This window comes from Candoia aspera, chromosome 4 (assembly GCF_035149785.1).
Source record: "Candoia aspera isolate rCanAsp1 chromosome 4, rCanAsp1.hap2, whole genome shotgun sequence".
In the NCBI taxonomy this organism is placed as follows: domain Eukaryota; kingdom Metazoa; phylum Chordata; class Lepidosauria; order Squamata; family Boidae; genus Candoia; species Candoia aspera.
Window position 1 is genome coordinate 93,835,727 of NC_086156.1, and position 19,790 is coordinate 93,855,516.

General features: G+C 40.3%; 1 protein-coding gene across 1 annotated transcript; it reads left to right on the forward strand.

Moving 5' to 3' along the window:
- The first annotated feature begins 5,337 nt into the window (after positions 1-5,337).
- Positions 5,338-18,914, forward strand: TPPP2 (tubulin polymerization promoting protein family member 2). The gene is made up of 4 exons (XM_063303028.1): positions 5,338-5,446; positions 16,261-16,435; positions 17,588-17,741; positions 18,650-18,914. The coding sequence occupies exons 1-4, from the start codon at positions 5,419-5,421 to the stop codon at positions 18,830-18,832; spliced, it is 540 nt and encodes a 179-aa protein (XP_063159098.1). The 5' UTR covers positions 5,338-5,418; the 3' UTR covers positions 18,833-18,914.
- Positions 18,915-19,790: the final 876 nt, after the last annotated feature.

Genomic DNA, 19,790 nt, shown 5'->3' on the forward strand with positions numbered 1-19,790 from the left:
GTAGAAACCCAAGTCGACTGGTGCCTGTCCCCATTCTCTTGCAGGAAAACAATCCATGTACAAGCTCCTGGGAAACATTCCAACAAATGTCAAGACATCACAACACTCATGCCAAGATACAGAGGCTGTATCTCTGTCATCACAGTGGAAAGGATTTCTGCAGGTCCTCTGCACTTGCCCTACATAATTGGTATATATTCTTTAAGAGGGAACTGGCTGGACAGAGTCAGTCAAAAGTAAATAAATCTAGTCCCTTGTTACTTGTGCCCCAGATGACAGAGAACATGTTTGCAGATTCTTGTGAAACATCCAACCTAATCTCAATGCTAATGAGTCTCTATACCAGGAAACAGCACATCTATGACCAATGGGGAAGATGCTTTCATTGTCTTTGTGCACTTGCTCAACAACAGCTTGAACATTTGGAGTTGAAAGCTGATAGAGATGAACTGTTCCATTTGGGAGCATACATTCCAAAAAACTCAGTGCCCATTCCTTTGCAAGCACAGACAATAAGTGAAAACTCAAAAATCTTCATGGAAGAGAGGACCTATGCCAAGAATCTGTACATTTGTAACTGTGATAGGAAAGATTTCCAGTGTCATTGTTTGCTGGCCAGGCATCATCCACATGTTCCCTTGGGAGAGGAAGCAGACACACAGGACCAATTTAAAGCAGGAGCAAGCAGTTTAAGTCAGTTGCAAATGGAAATTAAAGTTATAGGATCCTCTGAAACACTTAAACTACAGTCAAATCAAACAACAACCCAAGTGTCCCATGTCAAGAGTCTGGGGATGTGTGAGGAATGTGGGAAGGACTTCCGATGGCCATCTGCCCTAGCTCGACATCAAGTTGTGCATTCTGGCAAAGCCAGAGAGGAACACCACCCATCACAAATGAATGGATCTTCTGAAACACATAAACCACAGTCACTTCAAACAACAGACTCAGGCTCTCATATCAAGAGTCTAGGGATGTGTGAGGAATGTGGAAAGGACTTCCGATGGCCATCTGCCTTAGCTCGACATCAAGTTGTGCACTCTGGCAAAGCTGGAGGGAAACAATGCCCATCAAAGAAAGATGGTCAAAATGGTTTGCTACCTGGTCTTATATGTGGCCTCATGGAAGGTGACCATCCTTCCAATCTGATGACAAACCAGTGGACTGAGAAAAATAAATACTACACTTGTGGTTGTTGTGGAAAAAGCTTCCAGTGGCCTTCTGACCTTGCCAGACATAAACACACTCATTCTAGAAAATTAATGAGAGGCAAGTGCACCAAGCTCAACAAATACAGCACGTGTGATCACTGTGGAAAGAGTTTCCAGTGGCCTTCTCACCTTGCCCAACATGAACATACTCATTCTAGAAGGAAATTAGGGAGAGGCAAGTGTGCCAAGCTCAACAAATCCTATATCTGTGATCAGTGTGGAAAAAGTTTCTGGTGGCCTTCTGACCTTGCCCGACATGAACGCACTCATTCTAGAAGGGAATTAGTGAGAGGCAAGTGCACCAAACTCAATACATACTGCACATGTGGTCACTGTGGAAAGAGTTTCCAGTGCCCTTCTGACCTTGCCCGACATAAACATACTCATTCTAGAAAAAAATTAATGAGAGACAAATACACCAAGCTCAATAAATCCTATATCTGTGATCAGTGTGGAAAAAGTTTCTGGTGGCCTTCTGACCTTGCCCGACATGAACTCACTCATTCTAAAAGTAAATTAGAGAGTAGCAAGTGCGCCAAGCTCAACAAATCCTATATCTGTGATCAGTGTGGAAAAAATTTCCAGTGGCCTGACCTTGCCCGACATGAATGCGCTCATCCTAGAAAAAAATTAATGAGAGGCAAGCATGCCAAGCTCAACAAATCCTGTATTTGTGATCAGTGTGGAAAAGGCTTCCAGTGGCCTTCCAACCTTGCCCGACATGAAAGCACTCATTTTAGAGAAATGTTACACAGAGATAAATGCATGAAACTTCAAATACTCTATGTGTGCACTCAGTGTGGAGAAAACTTCCAGGGGCTTTCTCCCCTTGCTCAACATAAATGCATTCATCCTAGGGGAATAATAACCAGAAGCAAATGCACCAAGCTCAAGAAGCCCCACATCTGTGGTGAATGTGGAAAAAGTTTCCGGTGGCCTTCGGACCTTGCCCGACATGAACCGATTCACTCTAAGTATTGTTAACCAATGATAAATGCATTAAGCTCCAGAAACCCTTCATTTGTGGTCAGTGTGGAAAAAGCTTCCAGTGGCCTTCTAAGCTTGCGGAACATCAGCACATTCATTCCAGAAAAAAATTAAGGCAGAAATGAGTCATACTCAAGAAATTCTACAGTACTACTATGGTTACACTGGGAAACTCTTGAAGCAACCTGACCTTGCCCCACATAGACACATTTACTTCAAAATAAAATTAATGAGAGGCAAATGGATTCACTCTAAAGAAAAGTTAGCCAGTGACAAGTGCATTAAGCTGCAGAAATCCTCCATCAGTCCTCAGTGTGGAAAAAGTTTCTAGTGGCCTTCTGAGCTTGCCCAACACCAACAGATTCATTCCAGGACAAAGTGACAATGCAGAAATGCATCAATCTCAAGAAATTACACACTTAAGGACTTATGGCTGCAGTGGAAAAATAATTCCATTGGCCTCCTGACCTTGCCCAGTATAAATGCAGTCTTTTAGTATGTCTTTGACTTCACTGAAGATGTTTACATACATGGAGTCCAGACCTATCATGCCATTTGTGGGTGCCAATTCATATGTTTTGTACAGCTGCTGAAACACCAAAAACTTAGGAGAAAGGCCATGAAGTAGAAGAAAAAGAAGGTAGCTAGGGTAACAAAAATGCGCATGGGAAGGAATCTCTGTGCACTGTCTTTCCATACCAAGTTCTGGGGAGTATTGCAAATCTTATGCTCATCTAACAGCTTCCAAAAGAGGGGGATGTCTTACTACAGATACTGGGAATTCTAAGCCGCCTCTCCCAAATAGAATTTGTAAAATCAAATTCACAAGAATCCCTCCTAATCTCTCTCTAATGGGAATGTAGGTACTGTCTCCTTTCAGTGTTAACATCACAACCAGCTTGAGATTTGAAATCTATGCTGAGTTCTTTTGAAAAAGTCAAAATTAAGCCCATGATCCTAAGCGCTACAAGTGGAACAGCCAGGAATGTTGTGAAGGATGATGCCTATTTCATGCACCACCATCTTGGTTAACCCTTATCTTTGGCCAGTGAGAGTTCAAGTGGACTTATTGCCCAAGCTGTTTTGTTAGGTTCATCAAGCATGCCAATTTGTGGGAAGAACAGGCCACATGCTTATCCCAGATGGTTCAATATCCATTCAATGACTGCGCACCTTCGCAGCAACTGGATGGAGAACCATACTGATATGCCATGTATAAAAAGCAGATGATGTAGCATTTCTACTTAGCCAGGCATCTAATGATGCTTTGCACAGGCCTTGCCTACAAGTACAGTATAAGTGATAGCGTTTTCACACAATTTTCGCATCTGCACACACATGGTCCATATAGCACAATTGTCATGCAAATGCTGCACATATGGCAGGCTCTTAATTCAGTTTTCGCAACGTTGCAAGTACCAAGAGCAGCAAACAAGGGTTTAGTAGACAAATACCAAGACTGTTGCAGATCCTATAGTCCAGATGGAGCTAACCAAAATTCCCAGCACATTTAGAGGACATCAGATTGAGCAGACTATTGTAGTCAGTGGGTTGCATCCACTACTTTTAAAATAAATGGTTCTGTTCTAAGCATAATGAATTTTGGATACAGTCTAATAGTGTTTCTCAAAATGGATTGCAGATGAGAGAGTCACACTGTTTGTTTTTCAGAGAAAGAATAGGATAGCTCAGAAATACAACTTACTACTTAGTATTAGAAGAAAGTACAGTATGCTTTGGAATACCTTCTTGACATCCCAGTTTTGAATGGGTAGTACTTTACTAGATTGACTTGCCAGAACCTAAAACTCATGTTTTAAAAGACCAGCACTCTGTGTATGATAGAATCCTTGAGATTATGATGTTGATTTTACTGACAGACATCACATTGGATGTTGTATCAATTTGAGCTGCCTGTGGTTATTGCTAGTCTGGATGCAAATTAGAAAGAAAAGCTAAAATGTTTCAAAAAGAGTCCTCCTCTCTCCAGAAAGCTTCACTTCCTGATGAAGAATCAAAAGCTTACCTTAATGATGACTTCATAGGCAAACTACAAGGTCATAATCACTGCTTCAAATTATATGCCTACGTGTCCTCCTGCCTCTAGGCAATGTGTGAAAAGGACTTAAAGGGGCTGTACTTTCTGCAACCTAAGAAAAGCTCAGCCAATGGCTACAGTTAACAGGGAAGTAGGTATATTTTTCATTTCCAAGATCTGTGGTTTGGAGTTCGATATTGATCAGATGGATCGAAGATGGTGAGTTATCATTAGGTATATGATTGGAAGTCATGCTGATTAGACTAGATCAGTGTTTCTCAACCGTGGCAACTTTTTAAGATGTGTGGACTTCAACTCCCAGAATTCCCCAGCCAGCCATGGCTGGGAGTTGAATTCCAGGAGTTGAAGTCTACACATCTTAAAGTTGCCAAGGTTGAGAAACAATGGATTAGATGATCTCCAAGGTCACTTCCAACCCTATGCTGTTGATACCAGGACAAACCAGGACAAAACTTAAAATGCTTATACTTTTTGAAATGTAATGTAATATGCTTTTAAAATTGTAATAAAGTGTATTTTTAAAAACGAGATTTCAAACAAACTGCTTAGTTGTATCCTTCCTAGTGGAAGCTGGGCTACTGCTATTTTGTCACAGATTGTCAGAAGCCAGTAAAGGTGCACATCTGAAAGATGCATGTGGGGGAGATGGGCGGTGATAAAATATGATAAATAAATAAATAAGATTAAAACTCATCGCTGGTGAGTCGTCATTTATATTTTTCCTTATAAAGCTATGCAGCTGTAATAGAAGTGTCTTCAGCTAGTGGAGCAATTGGTATTTTTAACTAAATGAATGCAGGCTCGGGATCACATACATTGAGAAAAATTGTGGCTTTTTCAGCAAGAAGTGAGAATTGGTGCCATAGCCATTATTCATTGGTGAGAGGTTGTCTTTAGCTCCCATTACTGCTTTCCAGCAAGAGACCTTGAGTTACCTTTCAGAAGGTGTCTCCCTCTGCCCCTCGGGTTTGTACATCCTTTTCTAAGGACATCATGTCCCCTTCACTCCTGCAGGAAGGATGTCAGAACTGGAAAAAACTTTCCTTAAGTTTGCTGCGTATGAAGACACAGCCGCTCACAGGAACACCATGTCTGGGAAGAACTTCTACAAGATGTTGAAGGAGTGTGGTGTGATGGATGGGAAAGTCGTGACCAGCACTGATGTGCTCGTTGTCTTCAACAAAGTCAAGTGAGCTTGGAATGGTAGTGGTGGGGACATCACGAAAAAGCTTGTAGGGAATGCTGAAAACACTAAGACTACTTAGTAATTGAATGCAGCAAGCTGTGTTTAGCCCAGAAATAGTTTTCTGCACCCATAAACCATTTTTTCTAAGAAGACATCCTGCCTTAATGAATATGCAAATGAAACGTAGCACATTAAGGAGACAGCTTCAAATAAGTAGGCTCTCTACTGTGCTTGTGAGCACACAGTTTTCTACTTGCAGAGTGATTCTCTTAGCCACATCTTCTCCAACTTCATTCTCTTGCAAATACAAGATGAAATTGTATCATATATACTGAGAGCAAACACCTGCTGAGTTAACAGCTGTGTAGCTAACAGAAGGGGTCCTGACAAAACAGAAGAAGAATATTGATGTGGACACGTTTTGCAAAAGCCTAAGGCAATTATCTAGGACAAATGGGCAGTGGGGAGAAAACTCCATAATCACCATGTGAAGGCCCAGTGGCCACTGAACGCTGGCTATTTGGGGGAGGAAAAATGGCAGCATATGTCCCAGCCATTTTTTCAGCCTTCACTTTTTTTTTTTAAATAGCAACTATAAGCTGCATAAGAATATGGGCAGAAAGTATGCAGCATGAGCTAGTAAACTCCAGGCTGAAATTTCACTTCAAGTAAGGAGTCACTGGCTGTGTTTCTATATTGTGTGCTTGGCAGGTATTTGGCTTGCAGCAGGGGTTTTTAACCTTTTTGTGTCATGGACCTCTTCAAAAATCTGGTGAAAGATATGGAGTCCTTCTCAGAAGAATGTATTTAAATGCATAAAATAAAATGCATAGATAGAGATTCTACTGCAAAGGAAACGAATTGTCCTCAAATATAGTTATCAAAATATTTTTAGAAATTAATACATACATAATATAGTAATAGTAATAATTTTTTTAATTAATTCAATCAACAAGACAAACCTTTTTTTAGACTTTAATAGTTTTAGACAGATTTATTGAAGCTAAACATTTTTGGCATTTAGAGGTTATAAATTACTATGTTGCCTACATGAAAAGCTAAACTTCAGTTAGAGACTAGTGAAAATAAAGTAACTTTTCTCCCATCCAAGTTCACAGACCTCCTGACATCTGTCTCAGAAATTAAGACCTGCTGGCTTAGAGGCTTATGTGATTTCAGTGGTCTATGGTTTATGGCAGTGGTAGGCAATGTTTGAAGAGGCAGATGGTATATTTCAGCCTCCTGGCTTTCCAGAAGGAAGAGCTGAAATTCTCACTAGCTTGCTTATTTATTTATTTATCAGACTTTTATCACTGCCCATCTCCCTCATACGGGGGACTCTGGGTGGTTCACAATAAAACAGTTTAAAATTCAATAAAATCAATAATATCAATAATATTCAATAATATTCAATAATATCATATAAAATGTAATGAGTTCCAAGTAATGGCAGATCTAATACCACCCAAAGGGAAACAAAACCGGCCTCGGCAGGACTAGGGAGCCAACCAACCCCAAGAGTGGCTCTTCCTCTCCCCACTCCAGGAATGGTAACAAAACCAGGTCTTCAATTGTTTCCTGAAGTCCAAAAGAGAGGAGGCTAGCCTCACTTCCAGGGGAAGAGTGTTCCAAAGGGCGGGAGCTGTTGCAGAGAAGGCCCACCTCCTGGACCCTGCCAGATGGAATTCTCTTGCAGATGGGGTCCACAGCATGCCCTCTCTGCATGAGCGGGTGGGACAGGTTGATGTAACGGGGATGAAACGGTCCCTTAGGTAACCTGGACCCATGACATGTAGGGCTTGGGTCCAGGTTATGGTAACTTATGGGTAACTGATTCCCCCCTCTGTCTCCTGCAGGTTCAAGGGGGCCAACCACATTAACTATATTGAGTTCTTGCAAGCCATTAAATTTCTGAGCAGAAACTGTTTTCAGGGACAATCCCCTGAGGAAGCTCTGCAGGCCATATTGAAGCAGATAGAAGGAAAAAGGCCATCCAACCTGGGGGCACAAGTGAGTTAAGGTCCTTTTACACCAGGGGACAGAGACAGCTGCACTTCAAAACAAAACACTGTGCATTTGTATTATTTAAGCACAGGGATATAGTATGTTGTTTTCCCATGGGAATACAGGAAATAAGTATGGAATGGGATGCCAGGCACAGAATTCAGTATCTTGAGAATCTAAGTTTATAGCATAAATGAAGATTTCCAGCAAGGGAATAATGTCATTCACTTTGAGCAAAACAAATTGTTGTAAAAAATTATGCAAATAAGCATTTTCTTTGCACAAGGTACACAGGTTGGTATGCTACAGAATTCACCTCTTGGTATAGAATTAGGAGAGCTATAATTCAAAATTACAGCAGACTGGCCTGGAAGAAATCTGGATTTGATTTAGAATTGAGTTTAATTAAAGACAAATCAGCTCAAGTATTACGGATATCATCATCATCATCATCATCTGCTCAATAATTTTACTGTTATATAATTCACAAGTAACTTCTGGAAGGCTCTGGTGACCACCCCATGCTTTTGGGACTAACATGGCCCTGTGGCTTTAGGTTACTCACCCCTCTATTAAGAAGTGTTCTACTTTTTCTAATCAACAATAATTGATACCTATCATTGCCATTTATTTTTTTCCAATTCGAATGATATAGAAGATATTGGTTAATGATTTGGCATTTGCTCTCAGTGTCTGTTCTTATCCCATCTAGATGGATTTGTTTTGCTCTGCTTAGCTATCTTTGCCTTGAAAAAAGCAGCAAGAAGCACACGAAGCAGACCCTGATCCTTTTACTTTATAGTCATTATAAAGTAAAGTAATCCAGCCCTTCCATGCAGTAACAGAGATGCAACAATGGAATTTCAGTGGAAGGATGTTAAAATTACTCAGAATACTGTATTTAGAGAAAAATGGCAAAATGTTTTATCATTAGTATATTATTTCAGTTTCGACTGCAAAATTGACAACTTGTTCCCTAAAATTCACTGGAAATGTAACTAGCATGTTGGATCATTCATATTTGATTGCAATGTTATAAAGGAGAATTTTGGAGAATGATTCATACTAGAATGAAACAAATCTTAAAACTTGAATTCCCATTTCAACCTGCAATATTCTTCTGAATTTTACTAAACCATATATTCTTTCAAGGTATACTGAGTTAACTTTGTACATACTAACTGCTGCAAGGATATTATTTGCTTTCTAGTGGAAAGGTTGTTTGCTTCTCTCATTAAAAGAATAGCTAACTAAATTGTGGGAGCATGCTTCGAAGTCTAGAATAACTTCATGTCTTAAAAGTAAATCTGATATAGATATCAGTTTAAATGGAAACCGTTCCTTGACTACAGCAGAATACATGGATTTGTACGACATGCAAAATTTGGGTTTCTCTAAGCACAGAGTCCATATTTCAATTTCACAGGATTTCTGAATTAGAATACAATCTTGTAACATGGTCTGAATTTACTGTAGCACATAATCTTACTTGGTGATTTATACTGTGTTGACCATGTTTCTTAATATTCGTGTTTAGCTTACAGCTTAGTAGTGATTTTAATCTAAATGAATATAGTTATTTATAAATAACTAAAGATATACTGGAAAACCAGAATCATTATGTGTTTTCAGATCCCTCTTTTATTCTTTGTATTTTATTTTTTTATCTTTATTCTTATTTCCTTTTTAGGTCTGTATAAGTGTGTATATTCTTTTAAATGTCTAATACTAAAAGAAATGCAAAAAGGCAAAGAAACACTCTAACCCAGCTTTAAAACCCTCATCTGGACTTGCCTTTCTTGTAGAATTCTGTTGTAGATTGAGAAACAGACAAACACACAAGTCTCTCACAAGGAAAAGTTGGACAAAAGTGGCATCAAGACCAGAGGGATAGCTGAACATGCAGACCATCTAGCACAAAGTGGCAGCTACGTTGCAACCCCCAGCAAGGCCAGAACCTATACAGACCTCCAGATGTTAGGCGGAACTTGTAGCACCTTCTGAGAACCCCCCTATGTCCTTGGATGAGGAAGCCTATAAAGCACAGCTCCCCTGGTACTCTGTATTCAGTGTGTGTGTTGTTTAGGATCATCCATTTTGGCCCAACTAAGTTAACTCTACCCTGGAGAACTCTCAGCCAGCACAAACCTGCAGAGAAATTCATGCTGGAAGATCAAGGCAACTAATCTTGGAACAATCCACACCAAAATAGAGCACCATGCTATTTTTGCATGATTTGTATTCTTATGGGAGATTTCTGTGCTCAAATCATGGGTTCCCTTCTCTTCCTGAAGTTGTGAAACTCAATGTACTTTAAGAGGAGAGAGTCAGGATTCCTGATCATATGTAAGACATGTTGACTATCTGTGACAACCTGGCATATTTTGGCCACCTTAGAGAAAAGGAAATTCTATACTTGGTTCTTGTTTTCAGAGCCTTGCACATCAATATAGCAGGTAATGGGATTTCAGAGGGCTCTTATAGGAAAAGATCCAGAAGTATGAAAGGTCAATTAATCATAGGTTTGCAAGCTTTGAGAGATTACCCGGGAAAGAAGCTGAGCTCAGTTTAGCTCATTTCTAGCTATTCTTGAAAATATGGCTATGTATAGAAACCAGTAGTGAAATAATGGTCCCTGGGTAATATAGAGGAACCTCCAAGCCCTTTAACATTAGGAATGAGTGGCCCTCCAGATGTTGCTAAGTTAAAATTCCAGCAGCCTCTCAGCTGCCTGGGCTATAGATTCCCTACTCTAAACAGATTCCCTATCCCTATCTTACAGCATAGTTGTAGTCTTAGAAAATAGCACACTTGTTGTGTCAGCAAATGGGTTGTTATTTTATTAACATAAAGTATTTGCAAATTTTAAATAGGGCAGGCAGATTTGGGCTGCAAAAATCTGGATAACTTCTAGATGGAAGCAAAGAATTATGATTTTTTAAAAAATTCTTTCTGCCATCTGGATTTTTCAGGAATATCTGGTTGCTGTAGTTTAAGCCTTTTGTAGCAATAGGGGTGACAGGATGGAAGTTTCCAGCCTTCTCTCCCACAAGCCCTCTGGCCTCATTTTCCTGCTTTGGCATAGATGCTTGGTAGCTACTGCTGCCACCACTTGTCCTGGGAATGGTCTCACCTGGTGTCCATCACCTAACTCTGGTACGTGAGTGAGATAAGAGCTCCCATAAGCTGGGCACCTTACTGGCAAGTTGGAAAAAAAGATGAGGAAAGCAAAATAAATTAGATAGCCACCTCCTGGCCCTGTATTTTTGAGGGGTGTGACTAGGGAAACCAGCCTCCCTTCACCCTTGTTCCTTTTGGAGATAGATGTTCAATGTCACAGGGTATAAACAGAATCAAGCTTTATTAAATAAGAAAAAGAGGAAAGGTGAAAATTCCTTTGAAGTAGTTGCATGCTGAACATTAAATGGCAGATGAAAGAAATATATATAGGTATTAGAATTACAACATCCTGTAGAACAATATACAGGAAAATGAATTCTGGCAGATCACAAGTTAATGGTGGTTTGCTTCTAGTTACATTATAAGGAACTCTAAACAGGTTTCAAGTTACACAAAAAGTTGCAATGACTGAACTTGTCTAGACAATATATACCTGAGACAATAAGCTTTAATTAGCAACACACATTCCAAATGACAGGTAATCTTACACAATACTTCTAGCTAAACTTTTAACCAATTTTTTAGAGAAAGCTCTTCCCCCAAATTTATCCCAGAAAGCTCTGTTTCTTTTGATTTTACCCACTTCATTCCATTGCTTATGAAATATCCTTCCTTAAAAAAAACCCAATAAATTCATACTAACAGTGAACAACATCTATTTACAGCAAAAATCCTAACTATTTTATAATCTTGTCCTGTCCTGTCTTTTGCTAGAAGTTGGCAGTTCAGGACCTTGTTGGAACTGCAACTTTATCATGAACTCATGGATTTACAGTAGACAAAAAGTAGTTTTTTGTGTGTGTGTGTGTCTGCTTTGCTTCTGACTTAATGAGGTGTGTGAATCCAGACACTGTAGTGAGTACATTCTGAAATATGGCTTAGCATTACGAATAAAGCAAAGCACAGTGGCTTCTTCAACAAACCACCACTTAAACATAATGCAGTGTGATATGTGGACCCAGACTGACTGGACATAATGAAGCAGGCAGTAAAATTGTCAAGTGACCCCCATTTATTCTTCCCATCCTCCATCTCTCTTTCAGGTTAACTGTTTGCATAGCAAGGTCCCAACTCCCTTATCACAGGCATCAGTAAAAGAAAATAAACCAATGTAAACAATTATATAGACTGGGAATTAAAACCCTTCCACCCTTCCTTCCTTCCTTCCTTCCTTCCTTCCTTCCTTCCTTCCTTCCTTCCTTCCTTCCTTCCTTCCTTCCTTCCTTCCTTCCTTCCTTCCTTCCTCCCTCCCTTCCCCTCCCCTCCCCTCCCCTCCCCTCCCTTCCCCTTCCTCTAACAGGAATCAGGGTTTATTTTGCCTCAATACTGACATTCAAAGACTTTTAAAGCTAGCATACAGAGAACTTTGTATAACTCACTCAAATACCATCTCATTATCATGCATGTATGACAACAATTATGGATGAGTTACCTTATTCCATCATGGTGACTTTTCTCCAGCTTCTTCCTAGAAAATGATAAGATGCTGGATCTGAAATGGCAAGACATCTCAAAGTAGTCAACTTTCTTGCCCCTGGCCATCTGTAGCCAAAAGGCAGTCAGACTACCAAAGTGAGATCAGCCATGATGTCATAGACAACTTGATAAAGTCACAATTCGGACTGTAAAGTAAACTCCAATGCCTCTGGTGCTTCAGACTCAGAGCAGGCCTTGTTCTCCCAAGGAGGAACATATTCAACAGAGAGTAAGGCAGGGGGCCCAAGGCCGTTTAGTAACTCAGGTAAGCCCAACGTCAAACCAATTATTCTTGAAGGAAAGTCCTCTAAACTGTATTTCACAGCCTTGCTACCAGGAAGGGATAGATGTCATCTAGCATACCCAAGGCTCTTGAAGGTGTTTGTTTCTTGGGTACACTTAGACATTTCCTATCCAGTCTACCTTGCAGCATTGTTATGAATAGAAAAAGAGCAAGACCCTTGGATATCCGCGTGAACCCTTGGTGAAAGTCAAGATGCATGCACAGTAAAAGAAGAAAAATCTGTACGCCTTGCCGACTCTTTTCTCAAGTTTAAAGCAAGACTGTGAAAGCTGGAGCATCACATTTTGTGCCACTCCTGTTTTCAGCTATTTCAAAAATCTTATTAATACAGCTTTGAGGGCAGGAAATATGCAGGCTGGGCCCAGCCTCCTCTCACAGTGAAAAGTCCATTGGTGCTTTCCAAGTCCTAGCTGAGCCCCTTTCTACTTAAAATTATGTAATACCCTTTGCAATCAGTTGTGCAGAGGTTTTTGAGAGGATTAAGGAAGTGGGAAAAGGGTGGCTATCTATTTGTATATAGGAAAAAGGGGAATTTAGTTATAGACCATGTTGCCCTGGTTGTTTGAGGAGGGATTATTTTTCTTGGTGATGTTGGACAATTAATAGTAGGAGTGATGAGATCCAGAATCAAATTACCATTCTACTATGGAACTCACAGATTAAACTTGGAAGAGTCACTCTGTTTTATAGTGTTGTTAAAATTTAAAAGTGCATTGGAAGGACTATATATATGCTGGAGGAAGATGAGGTGTATGTTTGTACACACAAATACACCTCAATGCATACAAGCAATATCTCTATTCCAGAGGGTCCTAACATTGCCAGTCAAAGTGCACTTGACAGCTTTTCTTTAACACTAGGTCTGTCCAGATGCTGTGGAGTCTATAAGAATATAAGAATGCCCTGCTAAATCAGGCCAGTGGTGCATCTAGTCTGACATTTAATGTCCCACAATGGGGAACCAGATATTTTCAGGAAGAGATGTGAGGCTGATAGTCCTTGTCCACTGTTGTTCTCCAGCAGCTCATATTCAAACCATGGTACCCAGCAGTCATCAAGCCTAGTAGCCATTGATAGCCAGATCCTCCATGAAATTGTCTCATCTCCTTTTAAAAACCATCTGAATGGGTGGTGTCAAAAATGGCAAGATGGCAGAAGAGGCATCACAATCCAACCCTGCTCCTATTATAAAGGCAGGTCATGGGTTGGATTGTAGGGCTCTTTCCTCTATCTTGCCTTTTTTGACTCTCCCCTGATGAACTGATGTAATCTCCAAATCTTATGGCCATAGATTCCACAAATTAACTATGTATGGTATTCGAAAGAGTATCCTTCTTTTATCAGCCCTAAATCTCCTTGCATTTAGACTTAAAAGATGAACACATTTCTATCACTGTGGGAGAAGGAGAAAAAGTTCAATCTACATTTTCTATGTCATGCACAATTTCTATATAGCTCAATGAGGTGTCTCCTTTCCTGCCTTCACTCCAAGCTAAAAAGCTTCAAGCACTGTTGTCTTTCTTCCTATGGATGTTGCTGTAGCCCCCAAATTGCTTAGCTGCATTTCTTTGCACCTTTTTGAGCACTACGATATCCCGTTTTAGAGGTGGCAACCAGAACTGCACACAGTGAGACAAGTGTGGTCTCACCATAGATGATAAAAGGGCTTTACTATATTGGCTGTTTTATTTTCAGGTCCCTTCTTTACGGTATCATGCGTGGAATTTGCTTTTTCTTGTCTTTTTTTGCAGCAGCTGCACACTCACATTACCTGATTTGTTCCCCTCCCCAACTGCACCCCAATTGGCTCAACCTTGCCTAAGCCTCAATGTTCTGGTCAAAGTCATGGGACCCAAGTTATTGAAAAGAACTGCAGGGTGACCTTCCAAGCAGGCATGACTTTAAGGATCTACACTGTCTGGCAATACCCTTCATTTATGACCAGACCAGACACTGAACTGTATTACTTATATCACACATCTTCTACAACATGGCCTTTTTAAATACATGTCTTTCTTCACTGATAATTTTTTCAATAGTTTTACTTTCACATTAGAATCTCTTTTTAAGTACAGCCTTTCTCCTATCTGAAATCTTTTGGGTTTACTCTCCATCAGCCCTTAAAATTGTCCTTTTCACCTTTTCTTGCAGTGAAAGATACTTAAACTGAGGCAATATTAGAAATTGATCATGTTAAGTACTAATCAATCATATTTTAACCCAAGAAGAAATAGTTTGTGATCCCTTTTGGTGAAAAATACTCCTTCAGCCCAATGCATTGTGCTGTAATTTAAACTACTGTGATAATATTTGTCTATCAAAGTGATTATAGGAGGAAGTGGGAGAGCTTTGGTCTGCTGGACATTCTTGCAGATTGCCTGTGTTGCTATAACAAAAGGAGTTGTGAGGAAGAATGAACTCACATCGTTTTCTGATTTTGAACATGAAACAAACAGACCTTGAGAAATAGGAGCAATCTGTTTTTCAAGTGTTCAGCTTTGTTCTGCTCTCTGTTGCTAAATCCAATCACTTAGTAAAATCTTCAGTTTATACCATCTTTTACAAAATCCTGTCTAAAACCAACTGTTCTGCTAAAAAAATACCCTTCATTTTGCTAAAAAAAACACCCCTCATTTCCTTTTCTCCCTCCCCTCAGCCCAGGAAGTCAGAAGAGAAAAAAATATTCTTGTCTGACACCTTATTAATGATTTCCCATATCACAAAGTGAGAATTTGGTTTGATTTAATTTGCTAAATTCCCTAAGAAGAGTATAAAGATGATCCTCAACCATCAGGCAAGTCAGAAGAATATGAATTTCTGCTCAAGTGGGCAACATTTCTTTCTTTTCCTATTTCTTTCTATCCTATTTTCCTTATCTAAAACACACTATCTTCCATCACACCAAACACTGCCCAGAAAGGTAAATATTTCTCTCTCTCTCATTGTCCTAAATTAGAAATTCCTTTCTCATCAATACTTTTTCTCTGTTCTGAACCAAAGCTATACCCAGTGCCCCGCAGCAGATGTGTGTATGTGTGAATGCTATGCTTTTAAACTGGGGCAAGGACCTTTAACATTACCTGTTTTAATTTTTCTGCTTTGCCTGTTTATAGCTGTACTTGACCATTAAAGTGAATCACTTCTCAAAACCACCTGCTTCCCCCACATTTCTTTGAACACTTTCTCTTATTCAACTGAATGTATTAAATTCCCTATAGACGCTTAACTGTCAAAGCTTTTTGTATAACTCCTAACTGTAACTACTGAATACCAAATGATAATTCAGTTGCCTTGTATGCCACAAGCCTAAAATATTCTATAATAAATCGATAGTTTTAGTTTTGGACTCCTGGAACACCCAAACGTGATTAATGGGCTATAGATTTCCCCATAGTTGGCTTGGGAATTCTGGGAGTTGAAGTCTACATATCTGAAAGCTGCCAAGGTTGAGTAACACTGGACTATAGTATTCAGGATCCTGATGCAATTGGCACTGTAGGAGTCTCCAGTTTAGAATACTTGCTTGATCTCTTTTCTGATAGTCTGCCATTTTAGAACCACTAATATATATGTGTGCACAGCTGTAATGCGTATGGGATCAAATCCTGCAGAATTTTCCTGGCTGGGGCTCTCAGAATTGTTCAGAACAGCTGGAGGGCACCAAATTGTCTATCTCAGTTACTTTCCTGCTGCACTGCTACCCAGGAGGTTCCATCTCTTATGAAACCTCAATAGCATCATTAGCAACCCGCTCACCTCCTGGCCTTGCTTTGGCCATGGGGAAATTCCCTTCTGTTTGAGGCAACTGCAAGTCCCCTTGTTTACTCCTTTCGCTTCCTTTTCCCAAGTGCAGGAGGGATGTCAGAGCTGGAAAAAGCCTTCCGTAAATTTGCTACGTATGGAGACACAGCTGCCACAGGCAATGACATGACAGGCAAGAACTTCTCCAAGATGTTGAAGGAATGTGGTGTAATGGATGGCAAAGCTGTGACAAGCACTGACGTGGACATTGTCTTCAATAAAGTCAAGTGAGCTGAAGGGTTGGTGTGTATATATATATGTGTGTGTATATATATATATATATATATATATATATATATATTTGTGGACAGGCATCCAACCTCAGTAAGGCTTGTGTGCAAATAAAGAGTTACTACTGTTATAGTTCTCTTCCTTTTAAATTGTGAACCAGTAATTTTGTTTCACTCAAGACACATTGTCATGTCCCTTCACTGTGGTTCAGAGATGCCTTGCTAGCCATTCCTTAATGATATGTCCACAACGCACAGCCTGTTCCTCATCCCCAGCCCATAGTTCAGTTCACCTAAGTTTATTTATCTGATCCAATGTTAAAGTGGCATTTCCCTCTTCTCCCCATATAAACCTTCATAAATGCACAATCTGTGGGGCTTTAGCAGTGACCAGGGTGATGACATGGGGCTGCCTGGGATCTTGCCAGTATGAGTTTGGCAGAAAACCCATGCTTGTAATTATAAATAGCTGAGGGAAGATCTACTCAGGAAGCAAAATAATGTGGTAGAATTGTGTGGAAGGGTAATAGTATGTGGGAATGACCTTGGGAGACAGGAGGAAGACCCTCAGTTTAGGCAATGGCCTGATAGAGGCAGCTCAGTTCACAGGTGAGGGAAAAGCATGGGAAGCATTTCAGAAGGCTCCCTCCTTTGTTTTCCACAGACTAAAAAGAGAGAAATACTTTCAGTCTTGCAAGATTCTGTTACTGTAACCTTACAATAAAGTAGGATTAGTTCATCTGGAAGTGCTTCTTGTCTGGACTACCTTGCAAGACTGAAAGTATTTCTTCCCTCTCTTTTTAGTCTCTTTTGTCTAGGCTGCAGGTCTTCTTCCTGTCCCCCAAGGTCATTCCCACATACTATTACAGGACAAATGTCTTTCTTTAATTATACTGGATGATTAAAAAGAACTTCATGCAAGTAGAAACCCACTGTAATCCAGCAGAGTGTTAACAGCACTAGAAGTTACCTTCCTAATATGCCACCTTCTGTTTGTAAATAATTGTGGGCTTTTTTCTATGTGTTATTAATGGGATAGTTGTCTTCAGGTGTTGTTTATAACACTATCTTCTTCGTAGATTCTTGGATGCCTTGTTCAGGGTCTCTACTGAATTGAGGGTCAGAGTTGATGTTCTTATATATTCCCAGGGCCAAGGGTGCTCGCAACATCACATTTCCAGAATTCCAAGAAGCGATAAAGGAGCTGAGTGCTAAACGCTTCAAAGGGAAGTCCCCTGATGAGGCTTTGCAGGCCATTCACCAGCTGATGGAGGGCAAGGAACCAGGCAACGTAGGGGCAACCGTGAGTGAAGAAGAGCTCTATAAACATATTGGGTGCAGCCAATCGATGATACCGCTAGGGGGACCTGAGCAAGACCTGTTATGAGACTCCACACATTCTTTAACTGTAATCTCTCATACCCAATTTATTTTTATTTATTAGTTTGATTTATATGGCTGCCCATCTTGCCATTATGATGTCTCCCCACTTTTCTTGCTCTATCTTCCCCCACCTACCTGCTCTACCTACCAATACTCACTTTCTTCCTTCCTACTCATTTTTTCTCATTCGGCTACTGGTCGCATTATAGCTGCAGGGGAGGCCCCTATGGATTGCAAGGTCTGGGCTTCTTCCTGGTGGTCCATCACTAGTGGCACGGCTGTAACCAATTATTTCTGGCTTGCCAAATGGCACTGAAACAAAAACAGTGATTTTTTTTTAGGAAAAAATCCACATGATGCTCAGAAGAAACTATTATTTCTTCTAATCCAATATATTTCACTGATTTTGCTCTGCACCTTCAGCTATTAGTCAAATGATCAGTAACCAAATGCTATATACCTGTATCTCCACCTCATATCTAACTCTATCTACACACACACACAAATATGTTGGCCCTAAAGTGGGAAAAAAAATCCCATAATCTAGAATGATTTCTCTGTTAAGATTCCTCTCTGTTAATATTCCTCCCAGAATAGATTAGGGAAAGACAGAATATAGATTGCCTTCATGTAAGCCACCTAAAATTCACCCAACATATAGATCCTCTTGGTATGAATAGAGGTCATACACCCAACTTGTTGTTTATCCCTGTGGCTCATGTGCTCTGACCTGTGAAATTCCCATGTGTTAGAATCGGCTTGCCCCCATCATCTTCCCTCCCACCGCCCATCAGCAGGCAGCTAACACTTTGCTTAATTGTCTTGCAGAAAACCGTTGCAGCCGGTGCAGTAGACAGACTGACCGACACCAGCAAATATACAGGTTCTCACAAGGAACGCTTTGATGAAAGTGGCAAAGGCAAAGGGATGGCTGGGCGTGCAGAGACGGCTGACAACAGTGGCTATGTTGGGGCTTATAAGGGAGCTGGGACTTATGATAAGTCCCACTAGATGTGAAATGGGGTCTCCTGGAAACCCTGCCAGTCCTCCTTGGCCTTGGAATGAGAGGCCAATAAACACCGGCTCTAAATCATTGTATTTGTTTGTTTTGTGTTTGTGGGACTACATGTGATTGGTATCAAAATGAGGAAAGAGTTAGAATTCTTCCCTTGATTTGGAAGACCCTTCTTTATCTACCATGTCTTAATCCACAATACATAGAAGAAAATATCAACATTTTAATACTGGTGTTTCATTTCCTTTTGTTACCAAAATCAAATACACAGGAGTTTCTTCATACTGCCTTTTAATGTACTTTTCTTGCAGATTCTCATCTAGGCCTCTCCTAAAAAGCTTATTGGTAAAAGAATAAACTTGCAACTTCCACTTGCAAAGCTTAACTCTGAGCTGTCAAACTGACCTATGGGATGTTGAAAGATGCCAATTCTATGCACTTTGATGTTAGGCCCTCAGAATTCAGCAGTGCTTACTTCTAAATCTGTGTCCATAAGGTTGAAACCTTGGGGCCTCAGTCCTCCACTTAATGCTATCCTCTCTTGCAGCTAAACTCTGGAGGACCAAATATATTGTCATCCTGAATTTCTTCATCTAAATTCCCTGGCCCAAACTTCAATTGGCTGGTATAGACTATGAAACTCCATCACTCAGACACCTTACTGAAGGAATCCCCATCTTCCACTGTGACTTAATCTGACTGAATGCTCCACATAGTTTAGGCTTGAGCCAAATCTATGACTAGGTCAACCAGGGCTTCCAAAGCCTTACCCAGTGTCTACTATGAATCTGAGTCTTGCTTCCTGTTCTTAGCCAGGAAATAGTGGATTAGCCCAAAATAAGAGAAACAGCGTGTGACTTCTCAAATGTATGTTTAGTCTTTAGGAAATACACAGAAGGAACAGCAGTGCCCCATGTGTAGATCTTGTTTGAGCTTGTGGAAGGCTCTGTATCT

Excerpts from the sequence above, each read along its gene's own strand:
- TPPP2 (XM_063303028.1), top strand. The coding sequence starts at position 5,419 with ATGTGCTCGTTGTCTTCAACAAAGTCAA. Across the intron at positions 5,447-16,260 it reads GTTGTCTTCAACAAAGTCAA|GAGGGATGTCAGAGCTGGAA; the intron begins GTGAGCTTGGAA and ends TCCCAAGTGCAG. Across the intron at positions 17,742-18,649 it reads CAGGCAACGTAGGGGCAACC|AAAACCGTTGCAGCCGGTGC; the intron begins GTGAGTGAAGAA and ends ATTGTCTTGCAG.